The sequence below is a fragment of the Strongylocentrotus purpuratus genome, unplaced genomic scaffold, assembly GCF_000002235.5.
Source record: "Strongylocentrotus purpuratus isolate Spur 01 unplaced genomic scaffold, Spur_5.0 spur5_scaffold_20, whole genome shotgun sequence".
NCBI classification, from domain to species: domain Eukaryota; kingdom Metazoa; phylum Echinodermata; class Echinoidea; order Camarodonta; family Strongylocentrotidae; genus Strongylocentrotus; species Strongylocentrotus purpuratus.
The window spans coordinates 27,670,984-27,690,288 of NW_022145606.1; the positions used below are offsets into that span (position 1 = coordinate 27,670,984).

The 19,305-nt window shown below is 36.9% G+C and overlaps 1 protein-coding gene across 1 annotated transcript; it reads right to left on the minus strand.

The window, feature by feature from the left end:
* Positions 1–3,838: 3,838 nt before the first annotated feature.
* Positions 3,839–15,287, minus strand: LOC115927665 (splicing factor U2af large subunit A-like). The gene is made up of 2 exons (XM_030993815.1): positions 15,150–15,287; positions 3,839–4,907 (listed from the first exon to the last, which is right to left on the minus strand). The coding sequence occupies exon 2, from the start codon at positions 4,820–4,822 to the stop codon at positions 3,839–3,841; it is 984 nt and encodes a 327-aa protein (XP_030849675.1). The 5' UTR covers positions 4,823–4,907; positions 15,150–15,287.
* Positions 15,288–19,305: the final 4,018 nt, after the last annotated feature.

Genomic DNA, 19,305 nt, shown 5'->3' on the forward strand with positions numbered 1-19,305 from the left:
AATCAGGGTGTGTTTCACAAAGATTAAGATCGACTTTAAGTTGAACTTAACTATGGCCGGCTGTTCATGCCACTGTTTGCGTTTGGTCATACCATTTACTGGCATTGGTCTCTGAAGGGACGTATAAATCGTGGTCATAAATCTACACAATTTACATTTTTTGAAAGTTCATGATTGAAGGAAAAAATATTATCTAAAGCTCATAAAAGCTCATAAATAAGAGACCAATAGTGAGAGCGACCAGTGGCAGGAATGGCCTGTCATAGTTAAGTCCTACTTAAAGATAAACTCCAGTACTGGTAAAAAAAAAAAAAATCTCACAGAATCAAACGAAACTTACACTGAATGTTCAAGAATACAAATAAATGACATGTGCCAAACAATTTTGGAAGAAAATGTATACTGGCTGAGTAATGAGCATAGAAAGACAAGGAAATCAAGGTAGTATACTAGCCCCGACACCATGTGTGTTGTCCCATATATAGCTTTCTATGTGAGTGCTTGTTACTTTACCAAGACTCGGTCAAATTTATTATGATTTTGATGACTCCAGAACCTTGCAGTGCATACCAATACTTACATGCTACATGATCAACTGTTTCTGATCCTTTCCACACCTTTTCTTTCACAATGCAATCGCATTACCAGTACTAAAGTTTATCTTTAAAGTCGATCTTAGTCTTTGTGAAACACCCCCTGGCCTATTTAATTAATTTTGACATCCACCACAACAGCAATGAGACCTGCCCCACTTATGCTATATACGTTCACACGTAGGCGAGTTGGAAGTACGAGTAGTGGCGAGTTGACTTTTAGGGGTACTCGCGATAAATCTCCATTTACAGACCGTCAATACTACTGGTCCAGAAGGGATTAGACCACACAGCAAGGTCACTGACAGGTGGCTATCTCATTAACTCAGCTCTCAACTAACATAAGAAAAAAGGATCACGGGAAACCAACAGGCACCGATTGGGGAAGTTTTCTATATAGAGGGAGCAAGTAGCTTACAAGTAGGACAGTGGGGCTTTAACCCGGGGTGACTCTCCGTTACTTGCCGCAACTCGGCACAACTCGTCGCAACTCGACGCAATTCGCGTGAGGTTGCAGTAGCTCTCATTTTTTTTCTCCAGACATTTAACAAGAATTCAAGCTCTTGAGAATTCATGAAGATGCACCTCGGTCAAACTCGGAACAACTCGTAGTTAACTCGCGATAATCGTGGAAAACTCGTCATGCACTCTTTTCAACTCGTAGCTTCCGGAGTAAAAAAAGATATTAAGATGAGAAGACAAAAAAGAAGGGTATAGGGTTGAAGAGACAGGGACAGGGGATATGATAAAAACAGAGGAAGAGGGAGAGAGAGAGAGAGAGAGAGAGAGAGAGAGAGGGAGAGAGAGAGAGGACGAGAGAAAGAGCGGTAAGGGTTGAGAGGTAGACAGAGGCAGAAACGTGAGAAAGAATGAAAGAAAGATAACAAGAAGCAGAAATTAAAGAAGATGCAGAAAAGGGGCAGAATAATAACTTAAGGAACTGTTAATAATCCTTTTAATCATCTATAAACGAAATCAGCATCGACAACAAAAATAGAAAGAGGAAATTACAAAACATGATTCAATTAAAATGATACTAAACAATTTATTGCAAAAATACATTTCTGTTGATCATACTTTTCGACACGAATGTGCCGAGAGATGGCGCTACATAATAACTTGTAGTGATGTCATTAATCATTCTGAAACAAAATGTCAAAAATTGCAAATGTTTCTATATTTCATATGAACATTATTTGTGTCACCAATAGAAACAAAACAAAAAACATTTGTTCATATATGGGGGGGGGGGGGGGGTGGGGGTATCCATTAAAATTTCGTAAGGATTCCATAATCAATTAAAATTACCATGCTAAACACATACAGTGATAAACGATACGCTTATTATTATTTAACCATTTTCGTGGTTTGTCATCATTAAGATAAATATGTTCAATATTAATTATTTGAATTTAGAGTGATAACATATGAATGGGATTATGTAAATAAGTAATATGCCTACTTAGCAATATTCACATTAATGTATTGCATCAATCAGTCAAGACACAAGTTTTGAAACCGAGGTTGATATAAACTGTTTTGAAATATAATGCTATGGGTCAGTTATCCTTAAAATCCCTTTAAAATTAGTAGTGTAGAAATGCCTTCCAAGTGGCAAAACCATTTTTTCACAGCGATGAGAGAAAAAAAAAAGCAAGTTGACTACTGCATACTTTCCCATGTCTTTGTAAGTAACACACTGCCAAACATTAAACTATCAGGGACACTCCCTTCAGCGTTATTCTTTTTCCGATTATTTAATTGTACTCGGTTTTCCGGAATTGTGTCTGATTCGTAATACAGTCAAACCTGCTTTAGTGACCACCTGTCTACAAAGACCACCTGTCTACTAAGACCACCTGTCAACAACAAGCACATTTTTGTCTCCATTGAAAATGATTTCTCATTCATTGAAACATGTACTACAGGAACCTAAGACCACCTGTCTACAAAGACCACTTTTTGTGTTTCCCTTGGGCGGTCGCTGTAGACAGGTTTGACTTTACAAAGAAAACAAGACAAATGAAAACTTTAAGAAAATACAATCCAAATGTTTTATACGCCATCCCATCGTTTTCCCGTGTCATACCTTGACTATGGACAAACACAAACAAACAAGCAAAAACATGAAACAAAAAGAAACAAACATGAACTAAATAAAGGGAAGGGGGGCATCGACAAACCAAATGATCAAAAACGGAAAATTGTAACATCGAACAATAATTATACATTTTCGTATTGCAATTCGACCGTTAGCAAGAACTCATTGCTCATTGAAAATACTATACCACATATCTTTATTCTATTATGCCGCAAATTTTCCAGCGCATAAAGACATCTCTGTATTATGCGTTGAATTAAAAAAATGTATTAATACTATATTAATTCAGGATGGAACTCCCTTTCTTTTGATAGCACCATAAACTTTCTTTCTGATATAATATAAAGTATAACATACAAATAAGACGTTCATCCTTTTTTCTACTCGTTTTCACATAAATATGAAAAACAATACACACATGTGTGTCATTAACGAACTTTTCTCCGCGCTTTGGCAAGACGCTAACTTTTCTTTAATATTATTGGTCACTAAGTTTGATTCGCTTGACGAAAAATATGCCATGATTTCTATTGAAACCTCCCCTTTCCAATCCACTCCTTAAAAGCAAGAGAAAATGCATTTTGGGGATATCGACGTCTTATAACAAATGTTTATTTTGCCCAAATCTATAGTATCGAGATCAAAAATGGGATGCTTCAATAGACATACCGTTTATAACAAAATAAATATGTGATTTAGTGTTAACATTTGTAAGAGTGGCAAGACTAATGACTATGATGATAATAATACAACACGTATGATAATGTACATATGCATCATGTCGTATCTACTTGAGAGAGATAGGGACGTCACCAGAAGTTGTTTCTGATTTGTCGGGAACTTCTTGAAGCTATAGAATAGTTCCCAGTCATAGAGATTGTACTAGGGAGGAGATTATTTTAAGCACAATTATCTAACCTATGACCCATCTCGCGTATACGCGATGATAAGTGTGTCACAACTATCTCTCTCAACGCGCTATGATATGCATCGTATAAAGTAGGAAAACGTACTTGTTAAACGTAAGCAGTATATGCATAGATAGAATGCGTAAATTAAACATGACTCTCATACAGCAGTGATTTATATCTACGCCCATGTCCATGTCGTGTTGGTCTTCTCCCATCGTCATCCCCCATAATGCCTATGATAGAGATTGGCCTAAGTGCCTCCCCGGGTATTCACTTCCGGAGGCCTCATAAGCAGATACTGGACGTGTTGAACGCTTGGCAGGTTTAGGTGCGGGCGTCGGCGTCGGGCCGTTCCTGCGTTCGCGTCGAAAATCCCGCTCGTCCTGCATTGACATGACCGGGTTGTCGTACGTGTTATCGTAGGTGTGGCGGTACGAAGGCGGCGGCGGACGGGAGCGGTTGTGACGCAGAGCGACTTCGGTGTAATCGTGTGGCGTTGAATGACGGTCATGCGAATGTCGCTCGTAGGACTTGTGATGATGTGGGCGCCGTTCGTGACTGCCATCGTCATTCCGTTCATTGTGACGTTCGTTGTGATGTTCAACGCGATGTTCGTTGTGTCGTTCGCTTCTCTCGCGCCGCTGACTGTGTCTTCCAACGTCGTTTTGGTTATCATCAGTTACCGCATCGGTTCGTACCGCGTCATTAGCATCAACCCCGTGGTCTCCCTCGTGATCTCGTGGTACATCACCGTTTGCAGGTTCGGCAGGTGGTGCGCTAGCTTCGGCTGTCGCATCACCTTCCTGCTGCCTCCTATACGACGTCAGTTGCACCTCCTCATTTGTCAGAAACTCGGCTTCGAACTCGTGCGACGCCGTCAACGTTCCCGACATCAGCGTCCCGTTCACGGTGATCGTCTCCTTCCTCATCCTCTCGGCGATCTCGGGGATGAGCTGGTCGAGGCGTCGGATATCGCTCTTATTTCGCTCGACGACGAACCAGAGGATGAGCGTGCAAAGTACGGCGAAGACGACGACGACGGCTAGGCAGGAGAAGATGACCGCCTCCTGATGGGTGTTGTGACCCGGGTCGTCCGGGGGAGGGATGGCCGCGCGCTCGTCAGTTTTTCCCAAGTATTGTGACGTCACACCATGGACCGCCATCGTGTAGATGCACAGTACCGCTAGAAGAAACTTCATGATGTTGAGATAGTTCATTCAAGAGTTCATCAAAATTGAAGGGTCTTTGCTCAGAGAGAAATGATTAGCCGACGATGTTGATGATAGTGAAGAGCATCTGCATCTGTGTATGAAAGAAGGAAGAAAAAGAAAAACCTATTACAATGGCATATAATGGAATATACATAAACAGATAGATAAAAGATCATAGATAAATAGATCGTTAGATAGATGGGGTACAGACAGAGAGAGAGGGGGAGAGGGGGAGAGAGAGAAAGAGACAGTGAGAGAGAGAGAGAGAGAGAGAGAGAGAAAGACGGAGAGAGAGAGAGAGAGAGAGAGAGAGAAAGAGACAGTGAGAGATAAAGATGGAGAGAGAGAGAGAGAGAGAGATATAGATAGTTAGAGAGAGAGAGATGGGGGATACCTGAAGAAGACAACAATCAAGATTAATTTCGCAAGTTATAACATTGACAAATTTACTAACCACTAAAGTATTAGTATTTTATTTGTGTTTATTTTCTATATGTGCGTCTTAGAAAATGTATTATCACCTATATCTGTCTGTAATTCTATAATTATTGCTTCCTTAAAAATGCCCTGTTGGTGTCTACATAATCTTTTTAATATCGCACTCAGACCACTGTCTATTGAAACCCGACTAACGGCCTTCTACACAGACAATGTTTATTACCTCAATTCAATTTAATTTAGTTCAATTCGTTTCTCTAAATTCCAGCAAATATATAAAACATTCATAGGTACATATATGAATATGTCCGAGTTAAGAACCAACAACAGTATAGTTCAGTACAAATTTAACAAAATGGTATGAGAGGAATTAGGATGGCCACAAACAAACAATAAAAAAAAAACAGTCGGGGGTTTTGTCGAGAACTTACTTAGAATTTCACACGAATCCAATGCACGCATTAAAGTATCAACAGGTATGTAGTTCCATGACTTCTACCATGGACTAAGAACTGCACTTTTCGTTTCTAGATAATCTTTTTTATATTGCTGTCAGACCATTGTCTATTGGAAACCCGATTACAGCGGCTCCCTTAACCGACTATTATCCAATGGACATCCGTTGGATATCCGTTTTACCGTTGAATAACAAAGTGACGCTGTCCAAAGTGGTTAAAAGTGACAGCTCATGCCTTATTTCAAGGTTTCAACGTTATATGTGTACTTTGTGTTTTATTGCTAACGATTCTATCTTTTCCCCGACGTGTATCCAGTAATGCTCAACTGTTTAATTCTGATTTAAATTAAATATGAAGCTTAATTTCTAACGATTTCTTATTTTCTCCCCTTCTTCTTTTCCTCTTCTACTTCTTCCTATCTTGTTGTTGTTGGTGTTGTTTTGTTGTTGTTCCTCTTCTAAACTTTATTCAAATGGCTATAGCGTGGCTAAGTGACAGCCCATGTAAATATTTGTTATTTCATGTGTATGCTTATGTTTATTAATTTATTCATTTAATTTAATTTATTCATTTGTTTCATTTGTTTCTCCAGGTCACCCTCACACGGTGAAAGGTCAGTCTCTAACGCACCCCTACGTCAGGAACTGAAGCTAGTACTGAATATAACGCAATGCTATAAAGCCCTTATCCCATTTTGTTTCTTCTCCCTACCCCCTTCTTTTTTTGTTGGTCGGGGGGGGGGGGGGGGGGGTAGGCAGAGTTAAACGGTGACATTGAAATGTGGGTTCATCCGACATTGAATCAAAATATATTTCAGAAAGAGACAAGTTGTCAGCCTTGTAAAACTAGCGATTGTTAAACGTTTAATGTAAACAATAAACGAGCTAAAACCGTGGGAAGATAGTTGGAAAAAACACAAATACGTCCTGTTTGTATTATATGCTTAATTGTGAACTCTTAACACGTATTCACAATGCATTGTTGTAACTAGAAATTATGCTACCACGTAAAGCCTTTTCGTTATAGAACAGAACTATATACAGTACTTAGTTTACAAGGATTTTCGTGAAGTTCATTAATATGTAATTTGTATATGACTTTTTAATATAAAAAAGGAGTTTCATTTCGTTTAACCTGAAAATGAATAGTTCACGAATGATTATACCGAATGCATGTGTATTTAATAAACGATGATTAACATTTGCTGCTTTTCCATACATCGTTATATCAAACCCAGCGAAAGTGAAAAGGGGAAGGAGAAAGAAAATGTATATTATAGGCTAAAAGATAAATGATAATTTGTAGAAGAAGTAAATAAACTGAATAATGGTGATTAAAAAGCATTATTAGAGAAATGACAATAACAAAAGTAAAACTGATACGGATAATAGTATAATAACAATAATAAAAATAATAACAATAATAATCATGTTATTAATAATACTATTAATAATAATAATATTAATAGTACTAAATACAGTACGATAAAGAAAGAAGTATAATAGGAATATATATGCTAATTTTTCTCTCTTGAAATGCATTGCTCCTGGATAATCTCATCGAAATATCAGTTTAACGCATGTGGCATTAATAGCTCTCGAGAGAAGAAAGGAAATAGTTTCCTTGAACTGTCTGGTGTATTCAGATTAAACGTGTTTTACTCGGCTATGAGCCAGTCACAACTATTTGCCAAGTAAAAAGAATAAGAACAAAAAGAAAAAGAAAAAGCATTGGAACAAAATAAGAAGGAAAATAAAAAGGAGAACAGGAAGAACAATGAGGAAACATAGAAGAAAGAGAAGAAGTAGAAGAAGGAGAAGAAAAAGGAGAAGAAGGAAAATACAAAGGAGAAGAAGGAGAATAAGAAGGAGAAGAAAGAGGAGAAGAAAAACAAAGAATTATAAGAAGAATAAGAAGAAGAAGAAGAAGAAGAAGAAGAAGAAGAAGAAGAAGAAGGACAACAAGAACAAGAACAAGAAGAACAAGAAGATTAAGAAGAAGAACAAGAAGAACAACAAGAACAACAAGAACAAGAAGAAGAAGAAGAACAAGAACAAGAAGAACAAGAAGAACAAGAACAAGAAGATGAAGAAGAAGAAGAAGAAGAAAAAGAAGAATTTGAAAACGAAAAAGAAGAGGAAGTAGAAGAACAAAATAAAAAAAAAGGTGTAGATGAACGGAAAGGAAAGTGAAGAAGAAAGAAGAAGAATAAAACCACACAAACAAGAATAATAAACATGAAGGAAAAAAGATATAGAGAGATAATAAGGTAGTGCAAAAGGGGAAAACCAAACTCCTTTCTTTCACATACGAATACGTTTTGATATTAAAATTATCATTCAAGGTTCCTTTGAAGTAACACGAAGAAAAGGAAGACCCAAACGAAGACATGGATTGAAGGTCTAGTGATATCACTGACCACCCTCTCAATACACTATCACTATGAACATGACGTACAATGAAAGCGGACAAAATGTACAGTTCCTCAGGTAGACAAAGGAACATACCTTCACTGCTTTTATTTAAAAATGTGTGGAACAGGTGTCACATGCATATTCACCTGTTCTACACATTTTTACACGATAGCAGTGAAGGATGGTCCTTTGTCTACCTGAGGAACTGTATATTTTGTCCGCTTTCTTTGTCCGCCATATTCTTGCAGGAGACAGATGCCTATGGAAGGGTCCCATCACATGGGTCATAACGGGTCAGCCATGACCAATAAGACAACAACGATTATTCATTCATACTGCAGGGCCGTCATTCGTTACTATGACTGATTGATTGGTGACCTTTTGGCCGTCTTAGTTGGCTGATAATACAAATATGAGAACTGTCAAACATTATCTGACATATAAAACAATGAAGGCTACCAGAGGAGTGTTTCACGAAGACTAAGATCGACTTTAAGTTAGACTTAACTATGGCAGGCCATTAATACCTCTGTTTGCTCTCACCATTTACTGGCATTGGTCCCTCCAGAGACGTACAAATCTTGGTCACAAATCCAGAGAATTGTTTGTTGTTGATAATTCATTAGTGAAGGAAAAATATTATCTAAAGATCATAATGGTCGAGCAACCATTGGCATGAATTGCCTGCCATAGTTAAGTTCAACTTAAAGTCGATCTTAGTTTTTGTAAAACACCCCCAGAGGGTGCTATTAACTATTGTCGGAAATATATACGATATATTATAAACAGAAATGGCAATGGGTGTGAAAATCCTTTATTTGTTATCACTTACTTGAAGAAAACTATTGGTGAACACTCATAATCATAATGATGGATACTGTTATTATCGTAAATGGAAATTTGAAATAATAACAAATAGAAGAAGACAAATTACAGTTTTTTATTGTAGATACTTTAGATTTGAGAGGAGGCGTAAACTACGGTTAAGAAATGTAAAAAAAAAAACCTGCGTTTTTTTCGAGGAATTATTTACTCTATATTTCTTTACCAGCACCGGAAATACATCTTTTTCAAATTTAATTCCACGCATTGCAAAAATACATTAATATTTTTTCAGTATGACATTAAGTCCAAAATCTCAATATCCACAATACCACGAATAGTACGTCAAACTACTGAATATGAATAATGCAAACTATATATTCCACACAAATAACATCTCCCTTTTTCTTTCTCGCTGTCTCTCTCTCACTCTCTCTCTCTCTCTCTCTCTCTCTCTCTCTTTATGTTTCATTGTTTTTTATTTTTTTTGGGGAGGGGTAATTTGGATCATGGCAACACACAGGTAAAATATGTTGACATTCGCGCATTCACAGGGGGAGGGGGGCGCAGTGCATTTATTTATGTATACTTAGTAAGGGATCATAGTCAATTTCATAAACCACATTGGGGAGGGGCACAGCTCCCTCAGACCCCGGGAATAGACCACCCTCCCCCTTGATTTCCTAGTCGGGTCACAGAAAATACAGGAAATACAATTATTCTTCCCCAGAGCATCGTTCACGATAGGAACAAGTAGTTGCCGCGGATTGTCTGGTGAAATACTTATTGAATGACTCCACCGCATGTGGAATTATCGTGAGAAGTTGGTATTCCCTCCCTTTTTTTTTGTGGGGGGGGGTGGATATTAACCTTATTCAGTTAAAGGTACTATGTCCCTTTTGCAGCCAACCTAAAATTCTGTAGAACTTTGCAGGAATTATGAATATGTCATGTATGTCCTATCTGTGAAATTTAAACTTTAGCAGTGTCCTCATATTCAAATTATGTAAGGAAACCCATTTACTTGCTAGACTTCACTGTCAGACACTATTGAGTGACTGACTGGCTTTTTTTCTTCTTTGGTAATAACATACATGAAAAGAGTTGTATAGGGTACATGAGCATTTGTCTACATCAATAACCCACTTCTTGTGATGGCCAAGATTAAATTGATTGAATCTTTGCGCAGCATAAAACGTATGACCATTCGGTACAATTGTCTGAAAATCAAGACTATTACTTTTGGGCTCTATAGCCCTAAAGTCGATTTGACACTAATAGTCGTTATTTTCCCACTTGAAGACATTTTCAAGCCCCACCTTTCTTAGGGAAGTTCTAAATTAGTATTATCTTTCACATGCAAATTTGCAAAATTCAAATTTAACTTTTTCATTTTTTGGGCCTGCAAATGGGACATAGTACCTTTAAATCAAGAGAGAATAATAATTCAGATAAAGTATCGAAGCTCTCCTTTATCAGATTCACCGGCATTAAATAGTATTAGTAACCTGTCAAATTAATATAAACTCTTTCAGGAAAGAGTAGAAAATATATTGACATGACTCATGTCGAGTTTGACAAGTAAAAACACTTTGTGGGTAATATCGTCTCGCCTTGTTCCTTTTGTTAACATTTAGCCTGCATTGTACCTGTGGAAAAATGTTTATTTTGATGTAGGTCTATTTTTCTCTATGTGAGCCTTAACCCGTTAAAGGCCCTTGAGCAAGTCTGATAAAGGACTGTTTTACACTTGCTTACAGTCAAAATGATGTTAACTCAATTTTATACACTATACCAATAACCGGAGGGTTTGACCAACATTGTTTAAATTGCTCCCAGCATGGCGTATATTCCTTTGTTTTGTGCCTGTCCTAAAATCGGGTTGGCCATTTTAAGCTGAAAAAAAAAGATACATCACTTAAAGGTAAAGACCAGTTATGATCATGCGATTGCATTGTGAAAGAAACGTTGTGGAATCGATCAGAAAAGGTTGATCATCTAGCATAATAGTATTGGTGTGTACTGCAAGGTTCTGGATTCATCAAAATGATAAGATATATGGCCCAGTCTTCGTAAAGTTACAAGCACTGTACACAGAAAGATGTATATAGGACTATACGCACACGTGCGTTTATCTCTCACAGACCATGTAGATAAACTAATTTACCAAATATATCAATTAGTAGGCGGTTTCCTGGCAAAATTTGTATCATCATGTATTAGTCAAAACATATTCTTTCACATGATTGGTAATAAAAGCTTCCATTTCATTTTTTGAAATTGGGGCGTTTCCAATACTGGTCTTAACCTTTCATTAATCTCTCAATTTTCAGCCAAAGTACCTCTCTCGCTCTCATGCAGCATATTGTGTCAGTTAAAGTGTAGCGTTCGTGTTGCTAATCGTAAGTTTACCAGAATAAATCTGAAAATGAGATAAACGTAAGCTCCCCTTGAACCCTACCGTGACCCGAGGATAGATCTCGCTCTCTCTCTCTCTCCCTTTCTCTCCCCCCCCCCCCCTCTCTCTCTCTCTCTCTCCCTATTTCTTTCTTTATGACTTCACCAGGAGCTCAAGTTAAAGGTCCACATCACCCCTGTCATATAACACTTCCGCATTCTAACGAAGATACTCTTGCATATTTGGTGTCACAGTTATGCGTTTATGGTGGGAGTAAAAACGAAACGTTCACATATGTAAAGACCCGGAAAGGTACAAGTCAAGTATATAGACAACATATTTAAAAATACACTAAAACAGGGCTATGTACAACGTGAAAACAAAAATAGGACGTAAATACATACCCGCAAGGCTAAATAGTTCAAGTCTGAAGAAATTGATACACATATTAAATTGGTACATGTACTTATTTGAAATATTCATTTAAATTTAGGGAATATATCCATTAACTGCAGATTTACGCTTAAACCTGTCTAATGAGGATCTCAATTTAGAGGGAGAACATCAAGTCATGTTAAGAGTAATTTTATATTAAAAAAAATATATAGGCCTTATCTGTTTAGTTTGTTGTCATGTATACATCAAAGACCATTCAGCGATGCAACGGAAATACCTTCATAATCGTACTGTTATATCTTCCAAAAATTGGCACTCTATATATTGCCTACGATTTCAGTGCATTTTCAATAAGGTCAGTGGGGTTGCTAATAATTATAAGTTATCATATTTCGACGTCACACATTACCCTTTTGATGATTAATTATTGTGAAAAATAAGCATAAATACCAAGTTTGCATGGCCAGAGTTCAAACTTGGGTTAGGAATTCAAACACGTGTCACAGTCGGGGTGTTTTAGGGTGTCAGTCGTTTATATAGTTCAGTCAACTATGATGTTTGTCGGATGTCAGTTATATCTAATTGAGAATCTTTTAAAAGGTTCAAAAGGTATTGTGGTATTCTTATTATTGTAACTCCTTTTTGACACAAGTATGATACATGTAGTTCGAAAATAAACCGACAGGTATATTTAAGTACTTTTTAGGGCAGACTATAGCATAAATGATTTTGCTTCGCTTCTTATTGGTGATAATATTTTGTTTTGATATTTGTCATGGGGCCGCAGGAAAAATATCAACAACGACCCCCCCCCCCCCCTTCTTCCAAATAGTCGTCAATGTCATACCCCTGCTTTATTAGTAGTCATGCAACATAGAAGAACATGTGTAAGTGATATCCTGACAATATTTTCTTGTTGTTAAGCTGTCTAATCAACGTAGCCAGTCCTGTACATGTCTATCTGTTGATTCACCGATTTTCTTTTGATCGATTCGTTTGTTTATTAATCTATTGAGTGGTTATTTATATAATTATTTATACATTTATTTATATATTCATTATTTACTTACTTATTCATGATTTTGTTTAACTCACGGAATTGTTCATTCATATATCGATTTATTCAAATAGTATTTATATCACTTTTAATGGGAGCTAGTAATACACAAATCGAAACATAGACTCGCCTGTGTGTGTGAACGCGACGATTTGTTAATATTTTAAATCTCAGTTCTGTCATATGTGTTGGTACCAATCCTTTGAAAGTAAACTCGTGTGACCGCGTTCCACTCCATAACGCCCCCGCTATGCTAACCCTCCCAACACAATAGGAAGCCTCGCTGTGTTATTTCAGGAATCCGACGATCCTATTGTGACGATTGTCTAGTTTTGTTTTTGGTAAAACGACCTCAATTTAATGATCCGTAGTCTAAGTTCCACACCGAAACACCTTTGCAAAACCTTGCTTAATACTGCACAATATCATTAAAATTACTATTATCATCAATATTGTTATAAGTAGTGTTGATATTTTATCGTTGTCATTTTTACTATCATTATTGTTTTTTACGTATCTATTTATCCGTATATATCTATTCATTCATTTATGTTTACGTTGGGACTTGTGTACATAGACTATATCTAATCTGAGTACATTGTATTCTTTTTAGCTACAATTGGAAGTCACGTACAATTCTGACAAAAAGTCATAATTTGGTGACCGGTCATATGCTCGTGAGTCAATTGCTCAAGGTGTTATTTCTTCAAAGATATATACCTAGGTTTATGGTTGCAATTAGGTTTTGGGCTAGGTTTAGGGATTAGATCCGGAATAGTGTAGGGTCCAGGGTTCAATTTAATCCTGGTGTATTTAAGGAGAATATACAGGTTGAGCCGATCTAAACAAAATAGGGCTCTTCACAGTTCTATATTATACCATTTTTTGAAAATCCTCTACCCCGTCAAATAACTGAGGAGGCCCAAATAACAATAATCATATTCATATAATAATAATAATAATAATCAGTCTCATCAGTATTCATACTGTTCTCCCTGAGGGCCTTGCAATCATATTATTACCCCGGTCATCGGATTCAGGCTTACCCGCACACAATACATGCACATTCTCCACTCCCTGGGGAGCATTACATACGAATTGCATACGAATTGACGGATACATATTAATGAGATTGATAAAGGAATGAAATTCCGGTTGAAGGAAGAAAGAAATAAACCTATAATCTTTCATTAAAAACATCTGAACAAAGAATGACTTGATAAGTAAACAGTTGTATTCTAAGTTATCTTGAATTTCTTGTATTTTTTTCCATCTGTGTATATCTGGACTTGTGAACACATGAAGCTGTTTTATGCTGTTGCTGTGGATTTGTTTTGGTATATCAAATATCTATTTTGAAATTGAAAAAACAAGTTTATATGCATATCCATTGTGTGTCTCCGTTTGGATAATCTTGAAAATATTGGTTTATCAGTTTCTTTTTCTTCTTCTTCTTCTTCTTCTTTTTCTTCTTTTTCTTCTTCTTCTTTTCTTTTTCTTCTTTTTCTTCTTCTTCTTTTTCTTTTTCTTCTTTTTCTTCTTCTTCTTTTTCTTTTTCTTCTTTTTCTTCTTCTTCTTTTTCTTCTTCTTCTTCTTCTTCTTCTTCTTTTTCTTTGTCTTCTTCTTCATGAATTCCTCCTCCGCTTGGTGAAGAACTGTGCTTGAGCACAGGTTATCCCGAAACGTTAGCACTTCCAGAGATGGTCTTGAGAACTATTACATAGCCTATTAACTGTTGTTATTAGTCTTAAATGTTTTAGTTATATTACTTCATGAAATAAATAGGAGAAAATTTCAATTGAGCGTGAGCGATATAATAACTAAATGAAGGTCATGTTACACCACCCACAATTCATGTACCTCCTTACTCTAAAAAGGTTTGTACCGGCATCCCTTTTTATACCGTGTGTTTAAAAATGATACATGATTTGAAAGAAGGAGAGAAAAATAGAAGGAGGTATGAATGAGAAGGAGTGAAGCTAATTGAGCCGTGATGGTTGTCCTCGTTCGCACGTTAGTATACTAAATGCTTTCCTGGAAATAAATCAGATTTTACTGTTTAGTATTGTGACAAAGGAGTGAGAGAGAGAGAGAGAGGGAGTGCATTCGAGAAAGAGAGAGTTAGAGAGAGAGAGAGAGAGTTTCAATAATCCCTCTTCTACTCAAATTACGTAACGTTCTGTTCATGCTTAGCATGCTTATTCTTGTATATCCTCCTTTTCCTGATAACCCTCCATATAAATTACCAGCGCGTGTTGCCCCGGTATTCATCAACATAATGGATATAAATAAGCACCTTTTTCCAAGCATTGACCAGTTACATATTCGTACATTTATAAAACGGACTTACCCTCAAAGGAGAAAACGAAAATATATGAGACCCGTCCTTTTCCCGTAGATGGTTATCGGTGTATGGGGCTCCAACCGGCCGGAATCAAAGCGGCAATAGATGTTGATGTCCCTGGCCTATTTCCCAATGACAGATAAAAGGAAAAATGCAAATTAAACCTTGACGTTTATTACCTATCAGAGACGAACATCAATTTGAAGTAACAACACGCCCGTTAAGACTTAATCAAAATAAGTGTTGAGACTGAAGCAAAATACAAAAAAAGTGTGAAGTGTCAATAATGATACACGAAACAGGGCTACTATGCACCCTCTATGCATTCACATGCCCTAGCTATCCATTAAATGTACATACCTGCCTCTATTTCGATCGCAAACGAGAGCTGCTGGTTTCGGGTCGGGGCGGAGATTTGCGCATGCGGAGACCGCGCGGGGGCGTTCCCTCAAAACTAATAACCACTCGCTGGGCTTACTAGTCTATACAGCAGACCCTACACTAAAAGTGAGAAAATATCCATAGAGTCAATGACTTGAAGAAGATGCGCTGCGTATTTGGTATCGCATGTAACAATGAGTGTCAATAATTTTTTTTCTAAACTGTATGTTAAGAGACCGCGCTTTTAAAATATTACTCCTTTCCTCGTGTTGGTTCATCGTGTATATTTGTCATGACCTATTAGTGCTGCTGCCTGATGTGTTAATATAATTACGTACGAGATATATAAATGTCACAGAGACTAACGGGGGTCGGCGTTGTAGCTGCCATTTCATTTGCCACACCCCTCCCCTATATCATTTGCATTTGGTAGAAGATTATGGTAGTGGATATTTCTGGCCGCATTTCTGCAGATTTATAGTATTATTAAACATTTATATTTTTGTATCTTAACATGACATAAAGATTTCCTCTGCCTCATTTTGACAATTGCGAAATAGACGTAAAGCGAATAGCCTACACTCTGACATCTAAATTATTATGTTGTGCAGTATCTATTTCAGTTGAAGATTCAAAACCTAGCGTAAGGGATCAATCCTTTGGTTGCGAATACTTGACGCACGCCCTCTTTGTCATGTTTTTCCTTACTCGTATTGATCTGCATGATCACCCCCCCCCCTCTCTCTCTCTCTCTCTCGCTCTCTCTTATTATCGCTATCTCTGGTAAGGTTCGTTCTTTCTTCTTTTTCGTTTTCTTTTAATTCATCTTCTTTCTCATACCTTTCTCCCCTTTAGCATTCACTTTATTCCCATCGATGACGATTTCGTGTCCCTCCCCCTCCCTCTCTCTCACTCTCTCTCTCTCTCTCTCTATCTCCCCCCTCTCTCTCTCTCTCTCTCTCTCTCTCTCTCTATCTATCTATTCCCATTTTTCCTCGCTTTTGTAATTCTCTATCATTTCCTTTTTTCATTCTCCTTTATTTTATCTCCAAAATGTATTCCACTATTAACAGCCTACTCCTATCCTCTCTTAATTTATGTGCATCTCCCAACTTTATCTAACCGGTTGTTTCCTTCCCCCTGTTACCCCATTCCCATCTCTATATCTTTCTCACTCAATCCCAGGAGCAGGATTCATTGTCACTCCAAAATAACAGCATGCAGACGTAATTTTCATTGTTTAATGTGTGTTTTATTAAAGATACTATGTCCCTTTTGCAGCTAACATCAAATTCTGTAGAACTTTGCAAGAATTATGAATATGTCATGTATGTCCTATCTGTGAAATTAAAATGTTAGCAGTGTCCTAGTATTCAAATTATGCAGGGAAACCCGTTTACTTGCTAGACTTCACTGTCAGACACTAAAGGGTACATGGGCATTTGTCTACATCAATAACCCACTTCTTGTAATAGTCAACATTAAAGTGATTGAATCTTTGCGCAGCATAAAACGTACAACCATTCGGTACAATGGTTTGAAAATCAGATCTATTACTTACTGCCTCTATAGCTCTTAAGTCGATTCGACAACTAATAGTCGTTATTTTTCCCACTTTAAGACATTTTCAAGCCACCTTTTTTCAGGGAAGTTCTAAATTAGTATTATCTTTCAAATGCCGTTGGAATTTAACCTTTTCATTTTTTTGGCCTGCAAATGGGACATAGTTGTAATTCATATAAACGTGTATTTAAAATTAGTTTGAGAAACAACGGTGAATATAGTACTGGTGAAATATATTTTGATAGAAACGGTATCTAAGCGTAGAAAAGGTGCAAACTTGAATATCACTAAAAGGATAAGAAATTCTTACTCTTGCTAAAAGTCACAAACTTAATCTACAACACTCCCAATTAATATAAATATAAAGTATATTCACTACAATTAACTACCACAGCAACAGCAGCAGCAGGAAGCACAAAATGATGATAACTTTTACAGGCCTAAAAACTAGAGTTCCATGAATTCAGTGGTTAATTGAAGGGGATTTTTTATGAAAACAGTGCTAGATTTTCATTTTTTACACAAAAGTTCTAAAACCTATGACTATACAATTTCACACACGATATCGGGAGGAGACATTGTAAACATCCGTCAAGTTTTATAACGTTTGCACAAGTCTGCACGTTGGACATACTGCCTTTGATATAACGATATCAAACCATAACAAGTGCAACCTATACTTTTCATTACATTTACATTTTCAGACAATGATGGCAACCATGGCAACTCTATAAACAAAATCTTGATCACCATCATGGCCCCCACATGTCTCTAATCACGGCATGAGATGTACAAGTATGTTCTTTGAGCCGTCTGAAAGCAAGGTATAATTACATGCAGTATGTACCTACTCTTTATTAAAAGTAAAGACCAGTATTGGAAACACCCCAATTTAAAAAAATGAAATGGAAGCTCTTATTACCAATCATGTGAAAGAGTATGTTTTGACTAATACATGATGATAACATTTTTGCTGGGAAACCGCCTACTAATTGGTATATTTGGTAAATTAGTTTATCTATTGGTGTGTGAGAGATAAACGCACGTGTGCGTAGTCCCATATACATCTTTCTGTGTACAGTGCTTGTAACTTTACGAAGACTGGGCCAGATATCTTATCATTTTGATGATTCCAGAACCTTGCAGTGCACACCAATACTTATATGCTAGATGATCAACCTTTTCTGATCGATTCCACAACGTTTCTTTCACAATACAATCGCATGACCATAACTATTCTTTATCTTTAAAGGGAAAGTCCACCCTAATATCGAGTTAGATTTAATAAAAGCAGAAAAAGCGAGAGAGACAAATTAGTGAGAGTTCGAGCAATATCCGATTAAAAAATAAGAGTTATGAATTTCCAATGTATGTTTGACTGAGCGCACTTTATACAATACACAACTCTCTTATTTTAACCCTTTTTTGCTCAAACCTTCACTGACCGATTGCGATAATTAGTTTCAGCAGTATTTGTTGAGAGGTCCACACTCTTCAAGCCATGCTCTTTAGTGGAGCCTCCATTTTCACTGGACATAAAAATAGAAAGCATCCTTTTCATTTTTCTTCTTGATTTAGATTATTTGTATGATATGGTTATATCATCACCTATCTTGTAGCTTCATTGAGAATAATATGTTATGTTTTGCAAAGAAACATAACATGAACACTTTGATACACTGTCGCTCATAAAGGTGAAAAAAAAAATTAAATCCCAATTTATGGAATTATTTTTAAAATAATTTTAAAGTAATAGATCTAGATAATAGTATACATTCTCAGATGTTATTAAATAATAATTTGCCAATGTGTGTTTTGCGTGACTGCTAAAGCATGTATATGCTACTATGCTTATCAACTAGGGGACCTATGCCCTTAAGTCATAAATGACAGTAATGAGGATTAATGCCCCACAAAAGGGCAATAATATAGCACATCGACACGGTGTTGATCCTGGTGCCTCACAGTTACGAGGCCATTGCTTTGTCACTGAACCATGACTGTACGCAGCGGGGGCTAGGGTAGGGGGCAGTTTCCATAATTTAAAAAAAGAAAAGAAAATGCAATAAATTTTCAATAATTTATTGCATTTTACCCGGGTCCCCAACATAAAAAAATCCTCTAGACGGCCATGCATTATGGCTCAAAGCATGGGCACACAGAAGATTTTGTTTATGTTGGGGACCGGGGTAGAATGCAATAAATTATTGAAAATTTA